General features: G+C 38.8%; 1 protein-coding gene across 8 annotated transcripts in view; it reads left to right on the forward strand.

The window, feature by feature from the left end:
* Positions 1-19,216, forward strand: part of TMEM68 (transmembrane protein 68) — a 42,831-nt gene extending 23,615 nt beyond the window's left edge. For 4 of the 8 annotated variants that reach the window (XM_030303688.2, XM_030303687.2, XM_030303689.1 and 1 more), the window contains 3 exons: positions 4,367-4,427; positions 6,071-6,210; positions 17,868-19,216. In XM_030303688.2, the coding sequence (XP_030159548.1) occupies positions 4,367-4,427; positions 6,071-6,210; positions 17,868-17,984 (318 nt within the window). In that variant the 3' untranslated portion in view covers positions 17,985-19,216. The remainder of the gene's footprint in view (positions 1-4,366; positions 4,428-6,070; positions 6,211-17,867) is intronic. The other 4 variants (XM_030303690.1, XR_003966178.1, XM_030303692.1 and 1 more) reach the window with 4 other exon arrangements.
* The last annotated feature ends 999 nt before the right edge of the window (positions 19,217-20,215 follow it).

Below are 20,215 nucleotides of genomic sequence, written 5' to 3' on the forward strand. Positions count from 1 at the left end.
CCTCTGAGATCCACTGTAATTATTCTGTTTAGTAGACTGGAGAATGAATGCCATTTTGTCCTTTTCTTTTGCTTTGGAAAGTATTTCTCAACTTTTTGGTTTCCATATTGTACTTTATCCTGTGAAACGCTTACTGATCACTTGTGGAATGTTCCTGTGTTTTCTGTTTTCATTTTAGATTGTCTGTCGGGAAAAGAAATGGTAGTGCCTTTGACCAGGATGGTGTTCTTTTTCTGGGCCAGTTAGTTAGAGACTGCTGACAGTACTTCCCTGCGTCAGTGTTTTTTGTGTGCCCATTGCTGCTACATAGAGACCGGTGTGCACGCTTAACTTGCCTGTTCAGCTCGCAGATACAGGCTCTTGATTAAAAACGAATAGATTACAGATGACTCATTCTGACCCAAGACGGATATTTGAGGAAGAACGGGATTTTTCTTTTTTTTTTTAACTGCAGAATTAAAATAAAATCCATTGAGTTTTAGTTTGTCCTGTACACACGTACGTGTAACTACCAGAAGTTACTGCTGTGGCGCACTAGTAATGTGATCCCAGAATAAGAGTTACTGCACTTGCCCAAGTGTTTAATAATAGACAACATACACATTTAAACACTATTGTCCTACTGTAGATTATAAGCTCCCTGAGGACGAGACCATCTATAGTGATTGGCATTTGGTAGTCTTTGAATTGAATTGAATTGAATTGAATTGATTTTTTAAACACAACGTTAAGCACTACTAGAAAAACGTTAAGCACTACTAGAAAGGGATGTTTGAAGTTGAACTTTATGTTAATAGTATTAGTGATACAGAAAATTAATTTATAGCACATTTTATTTCCCAAAGAGGCTTTTTTTTAAAGCCATATAGCTTTTTTTCCTTAAGTTTATTTATTATTGGAGAGAGAGAGAGAGAGAGAGAGAGAGAGAGAGAGAGAGAGGATCCTAAGCAGGCTCTGCGCTGTCAGCACAGAGCTTCACGAAGGGCTTGAATTCTCACGTACTGTGAGATCATGACCTGAGTGGAAACCAAGAGTCAGATGCTTAACTGACTGAGCCACGCAGGCACCCCTATTTCTCAAAGAGTCTTAAGCACTGATGTATAAAACAAAATTTTAGAATATATGAATAATGTAAAACAAAAGGATATATGCACCATTGTACAAAAATTAATGGTAATGAATGTAATATCTGTTAAAGCAATGGTAAAAGCTAAAAACCTAATCAAAGATAGTTTAGTTTTCAGTTTATATTTTGAAAGAATTATTTCTTATAAAGTTTTAAGATAAAAATGACAAAAATAGATTTGGAATTAAATTGATCATGAGATTCTAATTTCTCATCCTTAACTTCACAGATTTAAGGAACATTGCCTGGACGAAGGCCTGAAAGAAAGAAATTACAGAGAGAAAGGAACTATTTTTTTCAATCTTTGGTAGAGTTTCTAGATAATTAAGTAAGATAATCCAGATCATTTAATTAAAGTTTCTGTATAAAACTTGGGAAAATTTTATAAACCGCCTTTTTTAAGTTTAAAAACAAAAATATTTAACGTTGTTGATTTACAAAATAGCATTAAATGTTTGGTAAATACTGTATCATCCCAACCTTTTGTAGTGCATCTAACGGCTTTACGTTGGTACTCCTGTATAGTAAGTAGGTGACGTATGTAATTATTCCAGTGTTGCAGATGAGGGAACTCAGGCACAGAGAGATGAAGGGACGGAGGGGTCGGGTCATACAGCAAGGCGGGTCATACAGCAAGGCAGAAGCAAAGCAGAGCTTACATGCGGAACTCCTGCCTGCATTTCACCGTGAGTCTGCTGACCTGGAGGTTAGGGGGACCCTCCGGATATGTGACAGAGCTCTTTCAATCATATATGGATCTAGTTGTGAATGCCACAAATATCCCATCTGGAAAACCCCTTCACAGTCCTCACAGAACTATCATAAACTTCCAGTAAAAATTTAAGACTGTTGCAGGAATAACTGCATTTAAATTGTGACATTATAACAAATTGAAGTGAAAAAAATCTAGATTGTCAGTGCAAGTTTACAAAATATTGGTAAAAAATATTTAAGGTTTATCTGAAAGTTACAGGCTTTTTAATATGATCTAAATCACTCATTTTGTGAAATTCCTGAGAATTATCACTGATAGGAATGTTTAGGTGACTTCATATCTAAATAGGTTGGGAAAATATTAGCCCATTTATTCAAGTTAGAAAACAAATAACTGATGTAAAAGAAAATAACAGTTGTTTTAATAAAATGGTTAATATGTATTATCTCAATCCACAAAATAACCTTTGAGATAGGATAATTATTATTATTTCCATTTTGGTGATTTGTCCAGTGGTGCTCATTTACTTTTAGTGGCAAAGTTTAGACTCTCAGACCATATTCACCTGATTCCCCAAGACTAGTTTTAACAAAATACACATTCTCTTTCTCTTGCACACACTTACACAGAAATACATGTATACTGCAAACAGTTTCATCCTAGGTTACTTATGCAAGTCCGTCGTATACAAAAGGTGCATGACGAAAGGGAGGAATAATTGTACTACAGTATCAGGTTGTAATAAAGTAATGCTTATGGTCTTAAGGCTGTAAGCTTGAATGCAAATCTAAGCGACCATATGCCCAGACTATAGCCTGGAATACTGAGCCTGCTAGGGTAAGCATTTTCCTGTTTTGGAAGTTCTAGAAATATCTAGCTTCTGGAGAGTAAGCTTTTTAAACGATGATATGTAACCTCAAGAATCTTCATAAAGTGCATGCTTCAGCATAAACTTAGGGGTTCCTGCCACTCAGTAGACATAAATCCAGCAATACTGGTCAGAGAAGACAAAGGGTGTGTGTATATGTGAGCTGAAAGGTTTCTGTTCCTCTTTGGGCATTTTATGTTCTCAACTCTAAAGACATTTTATAACTCTTTAAAACGTTAGACTGTCAGCCAATTACTTTATTTCACAAGACTAGGGGTGGTTTCCTTGATCATAATCTGAATTTTTTACCAAAGAGTCCGTGTACTTTGTTTCATGTTTTAGCTTTGTGGATTAACGCCACGAAACTTTAAATTCTTCCACCGGAGTGCTTTTCTTTACCTGACTTTTTTTCCTAACTGGTTTTAAGATTGCTGCTGCCTGTTTCTGACATTTTGTATTCAGAGAATACAAACTAATCCATTACAGGCATTGTTTCTGTTCTGTGTACTCATTCCTTCTGTGATTCCTTCATCGCACTTCGTTTTAGCACCTAGTCTAGTCCAGGCACTGTTCCGGGTGCTGGGGACGCAGCTGTGGGCAGAACAACGTCTCCGCTGTTAGGGGTCTTCCTTCCGCTGCGGGGAGAGATACAGTAAATAAATGGTCAGTGGTTCTATGTGAGCTAGTAAGTCTTAGGAAGAAAGCTATGCCTTTAGTCCCTTTCCTTCAGTCCACCATAGTTTACTGTTCCCCACAGCTGAGTAAGAATGGCTTTGTAAATGTCAGCTTATTTGAATATCTCAAGCCCTGCTCACCGAGGCAGGGAACTCTGTATTTGGCACAGACTGATGGTAGACTGGAAGTAAAGTGATACTCAGCTTTTTTTTTTTTTTCTGAAACATCGTTTAATTCGTTGGATTTTGTGTGCATATTAAGGTGTTTCTATTCAATTTTTGTGTCTACTTCAGTTTCACCATGGTAGAACCTCCTTACGTGATCCTTTGCTATTTCATCATTGTTAAGGTCTCTGTTTAAAAAATCATGCTTAATCAGTGATATTCATAGGATAATAAAAACCATGAACTTGTGAGCAGAATTGTTTTCTGTATATGCTTTTCCTTTTTTTTTTTTTTTGCAGTGAGTCTTATACTTTTCATTAATGTGGAACATTTTTAGATTTCATAAGCTCACACAAAAAAGTGTTTCAGTAATTCTGTGACAGCATCTTGCCAAAACCTGTCATTTAAATTCATATGTATTTCCCCACACAGGGACCTCTGCCTTGTAACTTTTCTCCAGTCAGCATACTCTTCAGTGGACCGCTAAGATCAATTTCCCATATTCATTTTATTCCGTGAAATTAATGATTTTGGTAATCCTCATTTTGAGTTTCAAGGGTTTATGTGGAATGATAGGAAAAGTTGGCAAATGAAATATTATATATCGCCACTAGAGGGTAGTAGTTCCAATTTTTATTTTTACAAATGATCAAGTTAAATTTAGTCTGATAAATCACACTAGTGATAAAAGTATACCTTTATTTTTAAAATACCTCATTTTCATAATCTTAAGCAGGCCCCCAAAAGTTTGCATTACTGACTCAATGGTGATATTGAATGGATCAATATATTTACTTTTTAATTCAAATTCTCTCTAGCCCATTATTCCTATGTTTACACAAAATATTCGAGAAGGATTTAGATCACTTGGAGGAACAAGTAAGTTCTGATTCATATGGTTTTTCTAATTGTAATGTAATATTTAGATTATAGTAGTTTAAATATTTGGGCTTTTGAACCCTATAAGAAATCCTTTTGAGTTATTACTTTAGATAATGAATTTATTATTTAGATGCTTTTCTATTTAAAGTCTAAACGATAACTCATTCTAAGTAATGGCAGTTCTTAGATGTTAGATTTTTGTTGAGAATCTCATCTATATACTGAAGCTTATTTGTTGTGGGTTTAAAATTACAGTGAGTTATCTAATTTCCTGGGTTGAACCACGTTGTTGAGGTTTAGAACAAATGTACCCATGACTCAGACTGCCTTCCTAACTCACTGCTGCATGAGTTTCAGCTTTAAAAATGGATGACAATATGATACTGAATTAAGATTAATGACACAAGGATGTATCATCTGCTTTGGTTCATATCTGTTACTTCTTATTTTTCTTTTTAAAATATTTTGAACCATGATACATTTGTATTATAAAGTTCTTTTTGCCTAACTTTAATTTATGGGTAACAAAATAAGCTTTGAGTGTAGTTAGAGGAGAGATAACATTTAGATGTGCTCTTTCTTTGCAGTTTCTCTGTTGTTTTCTTTTTGAGATTTTCATAATTTGTTTTTGTATCCTGTGGTTTATATATTATATTCGATTGATTATATTTTGTATCCCTAGCAATATATTGTTCCTATCCCCATGCAGATCTCCTCTTGAAGAACTTTAAATTTCTGTTGTCTGTTTTATGTCTGATGTTGGTATATCGTTGATATTCTATTACATTTTTTAGGTATAACTCCCCCCCCCCCCTTTTTTTCAAATGTAAAGTGGAAAGTGATGTGATATTTAACTGTTGGGGATTATTTCTTACAGTAGAATTATTCTAATTTTCTCTCAGGTCATTTCAGAATTTAAGTTGCATACCAAAAATTATTCCTAATTTTGTTTCTTTAATTATAAAGTGGTTTAAAAATTACTGTTGACTGCTTTTTGACTTTCTTTTTTACTTAGTTCATCAGTTTATTTTATATTATTGCCACTTGCAATCCTGCTAAATTTTGTTGGTCACTAACATTAGTAATTCTTTGCTACTCTGCAGTTTTCTTAATTTACAATATTTTTTTCTTTTCCTGGTTTATTGGTGCATTGTAGTTTCATGTTTACGTGAATTTATCTTACCCTTTTCTCTTTTTTATTCATACAAGCCTGTTTTTGTGAGTCTCTAGACGTTTTAACTTCTAGCTTTGGGTTATAGTCTTTACCCGTTGTTTTGTAATAATAGTAATTGATTTGCCTTTTTAAAATTCTCTTATTTTTGAAAGCTCATTTTAAAAAAAATGAGCAAACCTATTTTGGGGGGCATTTTTAGATTCCCAGAAAAATTGAGCAGAAAATGCAGAGTACTGATACAGCTTCTCACCACCCCCCAGTTTCTCTTATTATTAACATCTTACATTAGTATGCTCCATTAGTTACAAGTGATGAAAAGCTCATCTTAAAAAAACATATATTGCACTAATTGCCCGGGGTGATATTGTTTGCCACCTTCCTCTAAGTCTTACATATTAATTTGAAAGTTACAATTATGTGCTCAGAATATTTAACCCATTAAAATAATTTGTTTACTTTAAAACAGGGTTATTTAGATGGCTTTATGAAAAATTCCGCTATCCATTTGCTCCGATGTATGGAGGTTTTCCTGTGAAATTACGCACCTATTTAGGTGAGCCTATTCCTTATGATCCAAAGATAACAGCAGAAGAATTAGCTGAAAAGGTAAATTATTGTTTCTTTCTTAATCTTTGAACAGAGTTTTCCTTTTAAGTACCGTATTAAAAATGACTTCACTACTTTATCCTACAAACATGTTCTAGATCAGTTGTGATTTCCTCCCCGCAGGGGACATTTGGCAGGATCTGGAGACTGTTTTTATTGTCATGACAGGCAGGACCCGGGAGGTGGTGGTGCTACTGGCATTTAGTGAGTAGAGGCCAGGGATGCTGGTAAACATCGTACGATGCCTAAGTAAGCCCCCCACCGCAGAGCTACTCAGTTTAAAATGTCAAACGTGCCGAAGTCGGGGCTCTTGGCACTGGTAAGTAAAAGGTTTCATAAGTGATGTTCAGAAGAACAAAGATTTGACCTCCATAAAAAGAAAAGTATTGTTCTTGTTTGATAGAAGTATCTTGGGAGGAGAATGGAATAGTGTTGAAGGGTGTGGGTGATGAAATCAGATTGCTCCCAGCTCCACAACTTGCTGTGTGACCTCAGGGAGTCCACAGCTCACTCTGTTAGTGTGCAGAACCGGGAAGAGAATAGTACCCACTCATAGTTGTCCCTGAGCATTACATGAGGTTATGCAAGTTCGTTGTTTAGAACAGTGAGTGGCAGATAGTAAGCGCTTCATGAATGCTGGATATTAACACTGTTAACACCAGGGAGTCCTGTTGTCCTAGGAACTTACAGTCTAGTGAGGGAGCTAAATAACTAAATCAGTGCTTATATGGTGACGTGTTACCACGGTGGTGTGCTTACGGCAAGGTTTTTTAACCTGGGTACTGTGGGCGTTTTGCTGTGGGGTGCTGTCCTGTGCACTGTGGGATGTCTACCACCACCATGTCTGGCCTCTATTCACTAGATGCCAGTAGCACTCCCCATCCTCACCCCTCACTCGTTGTGATCATAGAAAATGCCTCTAGACCTTTCCGTATGATCCCCAACGGGGCAAAATCCTATCTGATTGAGAACTTCTGTCTTAGGACATCATGGAAGCACAAAGGGAAGCTATCTAACTTAGATTAGGGATGCCTCCTTGAGAGAGATGATGCTTGAATTCGGCTTTGAAAGACAAGGAATTAGCTGGACAGAGGGTCCTGAGGTAGAGGAAACAATGTATAAAGGGATGGTGTTACGAAATAGCATAAAATCTTTGGGGAGTTGAGAGTGGTCTTGTATAGCTACAGGGATATCATAGGCGATGGGGCTAGAAACACAGGAATGGTCTGGACTAGGATGGCCTATAATTGATTTTGTTTCCTGAAAGCAGGTGGGGGGGTGCTCTGGAACATAGGTGAATGGTGTAATAGGTTTGCGTTTGGCAAGATCACTGGAAGCGATACGGAGGCTGAATTTGAGCGAGACCAGTAGAAGCTCAGAGGGGAAAAAGACTGCTTTGTGAAGGAAAAAATAGGAAAAGCTTCCTGGAGTGAGGGCGTTTGTGGTGGGTCTTGAAAGAAGGGCGTGGCTTGGTCCTGTGGACTTGGGGCTGGAGGAAGAGTATGAACAAAGATGCGGTGGTTGGAGAGTTGACCATATACCAGCAGTGTTGGTTAGAACGGCAAGGTTGGAAAAGACTGCCTAATAAATTCTCCAGGGATTTTGCAAACGCATTAAAGGCTCCAAGAAGCTCTGCAATGAAGTCTATTTAACTGTTTCAAAGGGCATTTCCCAGTCTTAGCTGACCAAAACCTCCTTGTTTTTCCTGGATTAGCAGCTGTGGAATAAACTCGGGGAATCAGTAGCTTGGTGGGTAGGGTTTGGTTGAGATGCTGCTGGATAAGTAAGTAGCTACATTTTTAGGCCCTTAACTATCAGACTAGGGAATTTGTCTACCAGATAACATTTCAGTGAGGATAGGTCTCTGCTTGGGAGTGGCTCATGTCAGTTTCATTCACATTTAGGGGGCCCTAACGAGCCGATGTATAATCTGTTTCTCTACAATGGTTTGTGAAGATGACCGTAGCAATTGTGATTACTTAGATACGTAAGATTGTAAGTGCACTCTTTAAAAGCAGGGCTCATGCTGTTGAATTCTTGGGTCTCCAGTTCCCAGCACCATGTTAGGTATTTAATTAGATCTCAGTAAATGTTTGATGAATGAATGAATCACATAGTGGTCTCTATCTACTTGAAGAAGAGCAAGGGACAGATTTGAGAGATTTTACAGAGATAGAACGTACCAGACTTGAAAATTGATTCTATAGCTACCTGCAGGATATGTCCATATATACTATATGCATAGGTTTTTAAAAATACTTGATGATGAAAATTGAGAAGTTATCCGCACGAGACAGTTACTGAAGTCATGAGCTTCATTCACAAAGCAGGTTAGAGACAGAAGACTGAGGACAGACGGGAGGACAGGGAAGAACACGCGAGGGGCATGCTGAGGACGGCAGCCAAAGCTGTGGAGACGTGGAGAAAAGTCAATTTGTGTGAGAGAAGCCAGCCGGTGAGGATGTTTACACAATAGGAATGACCGGTAACATTCATTCCTGCAGAGAGATCAGGGAAGATGAGGATGAGAAAAGCCCACTCAGCTTGCAGTTACATCTTCAGAAAGTATAAAAGTACGTGAAAGCCATAAATTGAATGGCTTCTATTGAATCACCTGGAAAATGGTGTGAGTGTGTTTTGATTATGACTTTTATACCAGCCGTAGGTATGTGTAGTGTGATTTCTTTCAAGTTTTTAAATTGTAGTCAAAACCACAACGTTTATTCGCCGTTTTTAAGTGTATGCTTTAGTAGTGCCAAATATATTCACGTGTGCGGCCAATCTCCAGTCTCTATACCCCCTGAAAACCTGCTGCCCATTCTTTCTTTTTTCTTTTTCATACATACCCGTCAGCTTTTTCTTCTGGTTCCTTCACGGGCCACGCGAGATTCTTGTTTTTCCCCCAGCTTTGTCGAGATACAAGTGACCAATCACATTGTAAAAGTTTAACGTGCAACGTGAAGATGCGATACATGTGTATATTGTGAAATGATGGCCACGGTAAGGTTAGGTGCTTCCATCACCTAATTGCCATTTTGTGTGCCCGTGGTGACAGTATTTAAGGCCTTTTCATTAGCAACTTTCTGATATATAATACGGTATTCGTAACTGTAGTCACTGTGCTGTACCTTAGATCCTCAGAACTTGCTCATCGTGTAACCGGAAGTTTGTACCCTTGACCAACATCTCCCTCTTCCTCCACACCCTGGTAACGCCCCTATCCTGCTCTGCGTTTCCATGAATTCACCTCTTTTAGATTCCACATATGCGTGGAAATCATACACCACTCATCGCTTCTTCCTCCCCGCAGCCCCTGGTGACCACCATTCTGCCTTCTATGACTGTGAGTTTGACCGCGGTAGAAAAGGGGAATCATACAACGTTTGTCTTCTTGTGACTGGCTTGTTTCACTTAGCATAATGTCTTCAAGGTTCATCCATACTACAGCACGTGACAGAATTTCCTTCTGGTTTTTAAAGCTGAATAACACTCCGTTGTGTGTACCACATGTCGTATATTCATTCGTTCACCGATGCACGTTAGGGTTGCTTCCATTTCCTCTGCTGTTGCGAATAGTGCCGTGGTGGATATGGGTGTACAAATATGTCTTCGAGACCCTGCTTTGAATTCTGTTGGATATATACTCAGAAGTCAGATTGCCGGATCACAGGTGGAAAGAAAAGACTAGCTTCTCCCTCCCGGAGGGAAAAACCTAGTTCTTCCATACTGCATCTTTCTTTCACTTGCACACCTCCTTTACTTTTACACAGAACGTGACTTGCGACCCTTCTGGTCACCAAATGTGTGGAGGGAGGCTTTGCCCCCACCAAGCAATTTTCTGACACCAGTTAGACATCCTGTCGCTTAACTCATTTCGGACACTGTCTACCTGGAAATAGTATAGATCCCACCGGTTAAGGAATCAGTCCCACAAGACTGCTCCCACCCCACTCCAGATGCGAATCACGAGTAGTGGGTCCCCAGGTAACCTGCAACTTCTGTTCAATTTGGCTACAAATTGGAGGTTCCCAGGACCCCTCCCAGGTTCAATTATTTTGATGTATTGGCTCACAGAACCCAGGAATACACTTACTTACTTTACCGGTTTATTAAAGGATGTGATGAAGGATACAGACGACCAGCCAGATAAAGAGATACGTAGGGCAAGGAATGGGAGGGCCTCAACTGCAGGGCCCCTGTGGAGTTAGGGCGTGCCACCCTTCCTGGTGTGGATGTGTTCACCCGCCTGGAATGGAAGCTCCCTGAACTCTGTACTGTTGGGATTCTATGGAGGCTTCTTCACATAGGCGTGATTGATTGTTAGCTCCATTTCCAGCTCCTCTCCCCTCTCTGGGGCATGATGGAGTAGAGCTGAAAATTCCAAGCTTCTAATCATAGTTTGGTCTTTCTGGTGACCTGCCCTTATTCAGAAGACATCCAGGAATCCAGTAGAACAAAAGACACTTTTATCACCCAGGAAATTACAAGGATTTCAGGAGCACTGTGTCCTGACTGGAGTCAGAGACCAAATATTAGAACGAAAGATGTTCAGTGCCCTTATCGCTTTAGGACATAGGAAGAGTTTTAGGAGCTCTGTGCCAGGAACCAGGGGTAGAGACCAATATATGTTTTCTGTTATCTCTCAGTGCGATCATTCTTTTTTAATTTTGGGGGGGGGGACCCTCATCCATACAGTTTTCTGTAGTTGGCCATGTCATTTTACATCCCTACCAATAGGGCACAAGGGTTCCAGGTTCTCTGCATCCTCACCAACACTTGTTACTTTCTGTTTTTTGTTTTGTTTGTGATAGCAGCCAACCTAATGGGTGTGAGGTAATATGTCATTATAGTTTTGATACGCATTTCCCTGACTAGTGGTGTTGAGCACCTTCTCATATGCCTTGGAGAAATGTGTGTTCAAGGTGTTGGCTCATTTTTAAAGTCATGTTATTTGGATTTTTTTGTTGTGGAATTGTAGAAGTTCTTTATTCTGGATGTCCTCTTTACTATATATATGATGTGCAAATGTTTTCCCTCATCCTGTAGGTTCCTTTTCACCCGGTTGATCGTTCCTTTTTATGTACAGAAGTTTTTGTTTGATGGAGCCCTGTTTGTCTATTTTTGCTTTTGTTGCCTGTGCTTTTGGTGTCATATTCAAGAAATGGTTGCCAAATCCAGTGTTACGAAGCTTTCCGTCCTATATTTTCTCCTAGAAGGTTTATAGTTTTAAGTCTTAATGTTTAGGTCTTTAATCCATTTCGAGGTAATTTTTGCTTATGATGTAAGATAAGGTTCAACTTTATTCCTTCTACTGTGGGTGTCTAGATTCCCCACCACTGTTTGTTGAAGAGACTGCCTTCCGCCCAATGTATGGTCTTCGCACCCTTGTCGAGGATCATTTGCCTTACGTGCAAATGTTTCTTTTTGTGTTGTCTGTTTTATTCCATTGGTCTATATGTTTGTCTTTATACCAGTACCACACTGTTTTCATTACTGTAGCTTTGTAGTATGTTCTGAAATGGGGAAGCATGAAGCCTACAACTTTGTTCTTCTTTTGGCTACTTAGGGTCCTTTGAAATTGCAAATGAATGCTGCTGGGATTTTGATAGGGATTGCCTTGAATCTGTAGATCACCTTGGATAATATGGACATCTTAACAATATTAAATCTTTTAATCCATGAACACAGGAGGTCTTTCTATGTATTTGTCTCTTTAATTTATTCAGCAGTGTTTTATAATTTTCAATGTATAAGACTTTCTCTTCCTCAGTTAAGTTTATTTCTAAGTATTTTACTCTTTTTGATGCGTTTATAAATGGGATTGGTTTTTTTTTTTTTCAGATTGTTCATTGTTAGTGTATACAATTTTTGTGTTGTGTGTGGATTTTATATCCCGCAATTTTGCTGAATTTGTTTATTAGTTGTGTTTGTGAAATCTTTAGGGTTTCCTATGTATAAAATCATGTCATCTGTGAACAGAGGTAATTTTACTTTTCCTTCTATGCATAAGTCTGATTTAATCCTATAGAGCAGGACTTATTACTGCCTTTTACACATAAGAAAACTGGATAATTTAGTTAGTTTTGCTAGGGTGTGCTGTGCTAACAACCAGCCAATCTCAGAGGTTAAGACAGGAAAGCTTACTTCTTGTTTATGTTATATTTCCCCTGAGGTCCCTGTCCTCCTTCTCCTGGATTCAGGAGGATTCAAGTGGGATGTTGCCATGGTAAAAAGAAAATGTCAGGCACCGAGGTGGCTCAGTCGGTTAAGCATCTGACTCTTGATTTCAGCTCAAATCAAGGTCTGATGGTTTTGTGAGATTGAGGCCAGCCTCATGGCTACATGCTGACAGAGTGGACCTTGCTCGGGATTCTCTCGCTCTCTCTCTCTCTCTCTCTCTCTCTCCCTCTCTCCCCCTCCCCCCTCCCCCCTCTCTCTCAATAAACAAACTTAAAAAAAAATGTCAGGAGTGAAACTTTTTAAAGCTTCTGTTTGCAGGTGGCTCACTTACTCCCACTGATATTTTATTTCTATTTTTATTTATTTATTTTTAAATGTTGATTTAGTTTTGAGAGCGAGAGAGCGAGCAGGGGAAGGGCCGAGAGAGAGGCAGACAGAGGATCTGAAGCAGGTTCTGCGATGACAGCAGAGAGCCTGATGCGGGGCCCACACTCACAAACCGCAAGATCATGACCTGAGCCAAAATCAAGAGTCCGACACTTAACCGACCGAGCCCCCCAGCTGCCCACTGACGTTTTATTGGCCAGTGCTGTCACATGGCCACCGTGGACTTCACGGGGACAGGATCTGTATTCCTCCCATAGGATGGTCCAAAAGAGAGAGGGCTGGTAGGCAGAGAGAGTGAGTAACTATAATCTGCTCTACCATATTGGAACTCAGCCAGACCAGACACTTAGAAAAGAATGTACAGTTGAAACAACGATAATGTTACATTAGATGAGACCGTTCAAATCAAGCAGCTGACATGTAGGAAGTTTCACAAAGGTTAACAGTAAAGAAACATTATGCGCCCTTGTCTTTGCTTACGTGTCTCCGAACTTCATTCTTAGAAAACTTACCTCTGGGGCGCCTGGGTGGCTCCGTCGGTTAAGCGTCCGACTTCAGCTCAGGTCATGATCTCACAGTTCGTGGGTTCGAGCCCCGCGTCGGGCTCTGGGCTGACAGCCCGGAGCCTGGAGCCTGCTTCGGATGCTGCGTCTCCTTCTCTCTCTGCCCCTCCCCTTTCTCTCAAAAATAAATAAACGTTAAAAAAAAAATTAAACAAAACACAGAAAACTTACCTTCAGTTACGCTGCTGGCTCATTAAATATACTCAGCACTTACTACCCTCCTTCATCCTGAAGACAAAGCTCCGTGACACTGGCTTTTAGAGTCAGCACATGCTGTCCGTGCGACATGACTCTTGTCTCATCCCGCGGCGATGCCTTACTGATGAGGCTCCGGGAGCCTGACGCCAGGGTGAGGCCTTACCCACTGACATTGCTTCTGCCCACGTGCACTTTATCGTTAACACATTTCTGTGCTGCCCCCGACCTATGTGTTCTCCTGTAGGATATGTGAATTCTGTGTTGTTCTTTTACAACTTTTTCCTCCCTATGTATTAAGATTTAAGTGGCTCAGAGCCAGTTAGGAACCCCTTTTACAAATACCATGTATTTTTATGCACAAAATAGAAGGTAACAGAAAAAGAGCAGGAAAAGCCTGGCGTGGAAGATTAGGGACCTGGGTTATGATCGTCACCCGTGTTACTCACCACCAATCCTACCACTAGGCAGCAGCATCACTTTAGAGAAATACGTTCTTCCCCATACCCCGATTTCCTTATTTGTAGAGCAGAGAAATTGAACTAAATGCTCTTCGGCATTTCTTTTAGGTCTCAAATTAAGTGAACCCTGTTCCCTTATTTTCCTCGGTTAAGGAAAGTATATTCTGATAGTTAAACTCCAGTGCCTTGATTTTTCATATGAGAGCGGGATTTACTCACATTCGTGTCACTGGTAGGGTTAGGTATTTTATATAGTAAAACAGATAAATATAGTAAAAACTTACCAGTTTAAGTAAGGAAGAAAAGGCCTTTCTGAATCATCGAAATACCTCAGTTATCATCTCCAGTTGCTTTATGCGCTTTATTTTCAGTGCCTAAAGTAACAAGTAGTCTACCAAGGCATCGTAGAATTTCTTGGGGGAATTTACTTAAGTACATAGTTGCTGTATTCATATTTTGGATTGTAAGTTGTCATTATTGAACTAAAGTATACTGGAAATAAAGAACACTTAAAATTTTCCTTTTGTAATACATTGTCATGATTTTCCAGTCTTCATTGTTAATAATATAAGCATAAACTATAGGATAATCATCCCTGAATCATCACAAATTCAAAATTACTAGCATCCAAATTAATGTAGAAATGGAACCTCATTTAAAAAATGGGTGATAGATTGTTCCGGCATTTGATTGCGGAGAACCATTTTGTAAGCACTATCTAAATCTAAATTAAAATATACTATGCTAACGCTGAAGAGGGCACTTGGGATATTTCCCGAAAGTTCTCTCAGTCTTAATCTCTCTATTGTTCTGTTTCTGTGTTTACAGTGTCTGTTTCTGTCTGTCTCTTTAACTCTCTCTCTCTAGTCTCATGCGCACATCCACACATAGAAATATGGGTTTATTTATATCTACACGCATATATCGTATACATGTGTCATAAAGGTTTAAAGAAGACGGAGGGAAGTGGACAATGTGAGTGGTATTTGGGAGGTAAAATAAATGGATGGATTGGCTATTGTGAGTGAGAAGCAAGAGTTGTGAAGGATGGCTTCTAGGTTTGGGCTTACTTGGCTAGGTTTGTGGTAGTGTCGTTTGCTGAAACAGGGAGGGAACTAAGGGAAGGACAAAGTATGAGGTGCCTTTAAAACACTCAAGACCATTCCTGTCTGAAGCTGAGCGGGCTGGAGGTGAATGTTTAGGAGTCATCAGCAAATGAAAGGTAATTAAAGTTGTGGAAAGGGGAAAGATTACTGAACCTTTGAAGAATCAGTCAGTGGCAGATTTGGGGACTGGAAATCTGCAAGGAAGATTGAAAAGGAGCAGCCTGAAAGTTAGAAGAAAACCTAGGTTTTCCTCCACTATGGGAATTCCAGAAGCAAGATCAGGGGAGATTGAGAGGTCAAGTGAGACTAAAAGAATGTCACTGACTGGAGCACCGTGGTGGCTCAGTCAGTTAAGCATCCGACTCTTTTTTGGCTCCGGCCGTGGTCTCACCTGAGTCGGGCTCCGCACTGACAGCGCAGAGCCTGCTTGGGATTCCCGCGCTCTCCCTCTCTCTCTCTGCCCCTTCCCCCCACTGGCACGCACACTCACACTCTCTCGAAATAAATAAGTAAACTTAAAAAAAAAATGTCATCGGGTTTGGTGACAGAAGAGTATCATTGGTGATTTTGCAAGAGTTGTGTTTTCTTAATGCATTGCCCCGATATTTCTCCACCCCAAACCCTTCCTTGACGCTTCAGTTCATATTAAACAAAGTCTATACTTTCTCACTTGGTGTTTGACAGCCTCATGATTTAATTGAATTATAATTTTAGAGCCTTCTACCACTTCAGAACACATACCTGAAAGTCCAGCCAAGCTCCCTAACCCACCTGTCCTTAGCCAGTTGTTTTCCTGTGGTCTTTTGCTTCCTGCTCTTGCCTCCACTGTCACTGAAATCTCACTGGTCCTTGGAGACCCAGGCCAAACAGTACCTTGTTCGTGTGTCCTTCCCTGTCACTGCCCACCAAATAAATGGGCTGTCGTCTGAACTTCTAGATACTTTCTTTTCACATCTCAGGTGGTAGATACAGCTTACAAATGATCTTCGTTGTTGTTTTTTTTTTTTAATCTTTTTTTTTAAAAATGTTTTATTTTTGAGAAACAGAGAGAGACAGAGTGCGAGTGGGGCAGGTCAGACAGAGAGGGAGACACAGAATTCGAAGCAGGCTCCAGGATCTGAGCTGTCAGCACAGAACCCGAGGAGGGGCTTGAACCCACCAACTGTCAGCTCATGACCTGAGCCGAAGTCGGACACTTAACTGACTGAGCCACCCGGACACCCCCAAATGATCTAAGGTTTTTATTACTTTGTACTTGACCCACTTACTAAGTTACAAGCTTGAGATTAGAGACTTGTTTCACTAATGTTATAGCTTCCAAAGCATCTACTGTTTTCTAAATAAATGAATAAATTTTAAAGAACATACTTCACAAGAGACAACCTTTATTACTTTTAGTCACTGCCAAGTACCTGAAGACATGGTTGAAATTTCATTTAACCCTTATAATAAGTGTATGCAACAGTTCTCCTTTTACAGATATGCAGACTTGTGGTTCAGAGAGGCATATTTTTAAAATACATCTTTGGGGGGGCGCCTGGGTGGCTCAGTCAGTTAAGCGTCCGACTTCAGCTCAGGCCATGATCTCACGGTTTGCGGGTTTGAGCCCTGCATCAGGCTGTGTGCTGACAGCTCGAAGCCTGGAGCCTACTTTGGATTCTGTGTCTCCCTCTCTCTCTGCCCCTCCCCCACCCGCGCTCTGTCTTCTTCTGTCTCAAAAATAAACAAACATTAAAAAAATTTTTTAAATACATCTTTGGGCTAGGCTTCTTAATTATATTTAAAGGAGATGAAGCTCAGACTCTTTAACTCTAGAGAACAAACTGATGGTTACCAGAAGGGAGCCAGGTTGGGGGGGAACAGGTGAAACTGGTGATGGGGATTAAGGAGGGCGCTTGTGATAATGAACAGCAGCGTGTAATGTATGGAAATGGTGAATCACTATATTGTACACCTGAAACTAATATTCCACTGTATGTTAACTGGAATTAAAAAAACAAACAAACCTTTCTTACAAAAATAAAAGGGATGAAGGTCCAAGATTTATAAAAAGAAGGCTTATTAAAAGGTTGCCATCTAAAATAATGTACGTGTGTACATGCATGCATGATGTGCACACAGATATTTTTTTAGATAGCCACAAAGTGATATAAAAGAAAAGATTATTGAAATTTGTCATGAATTTAATGGGAAGCAAATCGTTTGAGGAGACACCTTGTTATATCCTAATTGGCTTTTCCATTGCTGTGACTCAAAGTCCTCTTAAACTGTCTAGAAATTGAGGCAGTGAACTAAAAGTGTATCAGCTCATTCGTTGTTCTCACTTTTTCCTCTTGCGTTGCCTGATGTAATTGTATGTGATGAAAGAAACGTGCACACAAATTTATTCATGGATAGGAAGGAGTAAAACTTCCTTCCCCATCTGCCCACTAGAAAAATGTCCTACGACTTTTGTCGTTCCTCTTAGTGTTTATTGTATGCAAAACATTGCTGTGCTCAGTGTTGGAGAAAGACGAAGCTGTGTCTTAAGGAGCTTACAGTGTGGTGTAGAAAATAGCCGTGTAACATTAACTGTGCTTCCAGCCTGGCAAGTGTGAGAACCACACGACGGGTGTGCTGAGAAGGAAAGCATTAATTTTGGGGAGAGAGGGATGCTCAATTAGGGAGGGCTTTTTGCAAGTAGTAGTATATTAAAATCTTTACAAAATGAATGATCTATTTTGAGAACTAAAAGAATAATGGCTTTTCTTTTGTTTTCTTAATAGACAAAGAATGCTGTTCAAGCTTTGATTGATAAGCACCAAAGAATACCAGGAAACATTATGAGTGCTTTGTTAGAACGTTTTCATAAAAAACAAAAGATCAACTCGAAGACGATTTAATACGTTTATATTAGTATGTTTGTGTCTCTAGTACTGTCTTCTAAATTTTGTAGGTTCTATAATTAGTATTTTTTAAAAAGAATGTTAATAAGCATCTTCTGCTGAACTTGTTTGTTTAAAATTGTATCGATTTTGCTTTTGCAATCAATTGTGTCAAAATTAAGCAGTAACTCATTACCTGCCTAATAATTCAGAGAATGGTGTTTCTTTTTATAAATTCCTGATAATGTATGATAACTGTATAGATTTTAAAAACTAGGTTTATTAATAACAGCAATTTAGGCTAAACACACATTCCCAAATAACGCGTCTAATTTCTGTATCTGTTGCATTGGGCTAATTTTGCAAGATGGCGGAATTCAGTACAGACACTTTAAATTGGAGAAGAAATACTCCTTTATCTGCCCTTCATTCCTTTCCTGACCTTGGGCAAATCACGTAATGTTCTTGTGCCTCAGCAATTCACTTTTTAAAAACATAATAATGCTATGTTGAGGAGTGTTGTTTTAAATTCTTTATATTTGCTGTGACTGAGAACTGTAGAACTGAAATTATAAATGAATTAAACAATACCAAGAATTTTTAGAAGCTTATGTATATATTTGGTCCATAGGATCTTTAAATTATTTCCTTAGGTATGATGTCAAGTTGCCAAGCACAATGGAAGAGGTATACTGTTTTTCAAATTGAATAAAAAAGAAATTCGGAGAAGTAAAATTTCTAATAATTATTCTTTTTTAGTATTATTTTTTAACAAGAATCTGTAGACAGACGATAGAGGGTGTACCGTGCTGTAACATGGCGTTTAATAGTGGCAGGTGGGAATCACGGTTGTGTTCCGCGTTTCATGTAAGGGGCTGATTCTGTAAAACCAGAGCAAGAAAGCTCCACTCTTACTCGGTACCATGGCTTATTCAGTGTGATTTTGCAGTCAGTCACGTGGTGTATTATTGTTCCATAAGAGTAAACTTGAATGATGAATTTATGTGAACACAAAACTTTCTGAAAAATTAATGGCTTTCAATTTGTTGTCTCCTTGAAATCTGAATTTTAGAAGTATTTAAACAGAAGAGTACCAGAAATCAAATGCAGTATCTCCCGCTCCCTTTTTTAGATACTAAATTACCTGGATTTTTGTATAGATTTTTGTATAACAAGTATATATGTATGATATGTGTGATGTATATAAAAGTAAGCAACATAAAATAAAAGTAAAGCTGAATTACAGTTCATTTTCTTGTGAAATTACATATGCGACATTTTCTCAAAGTAATTTTTTTGTTTTACTGTTCATACATTTTTCACCCACAATCCTATGTTGACAATCATCTATGTCAGCCACAATGAGTAAACCTTACTTTCTAGTGTAAGAAATATATTTTAATTTCAGTTCCAATGAAAAGAGTCAGTTAATGATTATTTGCAGCTTTTTTTTCCCTCTGGCCGTGAGCAGTGTTTGTTTGAAAATCGATAAGTATTTCCAGAATGAATGAATAAGTGATTATAAAACAAATGAGAATAATGTTTCGGGGCCACCATTGGGTTTTAAAAGTGGAGGAAAGAACGATATTCATTGCTAATGTAGCAAAAGCTATTATTGTTTATACTATTTAAGTTTTACTACTTCAAGCCATGTTCTCTACCCGGAAGCTGTCCCGTCTTGCTCAGGACAAGATCTTTATCTTTGCTGTTTGAATTTAGATGCCATTTAGATGAATGAGGGGATAGGAGTAAATACAGAAACACAAATAATAATGGAAAGGGGGTGTTGTTCACTCTTTTTGAAGGGAGTTTTTCATAAGCCTGATGAAAGCTAGGGACTCTCCGGCAGCAGGAACATGGCATACTTCTATGGGAGATTTTTCATATCCTTTTTAAAAAAACTTAAACTTAGAAACAATGTCAAATTTGCAGAAAAGTTGCAATAGTAGCACATAGTACTCCCACATACTCTTCACCCAGATTGGCCAATTGTTACGTTGCGTTTGTTTTATTCTCTTCACCCACCCCTCCTCCTATCTCTTCCCCCATCCCATGTATATATTGTATAGATATTATATATATTATATATCTATATAGGTAGATGTTTTCTTTCTTTCAATTTTTTCTTCTCGATTATAAGTCTGTCCATTTATAGCATCATAGAGCAATGACTGGAAATTTATCATTGATACCTAGTATTACCTGATCTGAAGACCGGATTCACATTTCACCAGTTGTCTCCATATTCT

This window comes from Lynx canadensis, chromosome F2, assembly GCF_007474595.2.
Source record: "Lynx canadensis isolate LIC74 chromosome F2, mLynCan4.pri.v2, whole genome shotgun sequence".
Lineage (NCBI taxonomy): Eukaryota > Metazoa > Chordata > Mammalia > Carnivora > Felidae > Lynx > Lynx canadensis.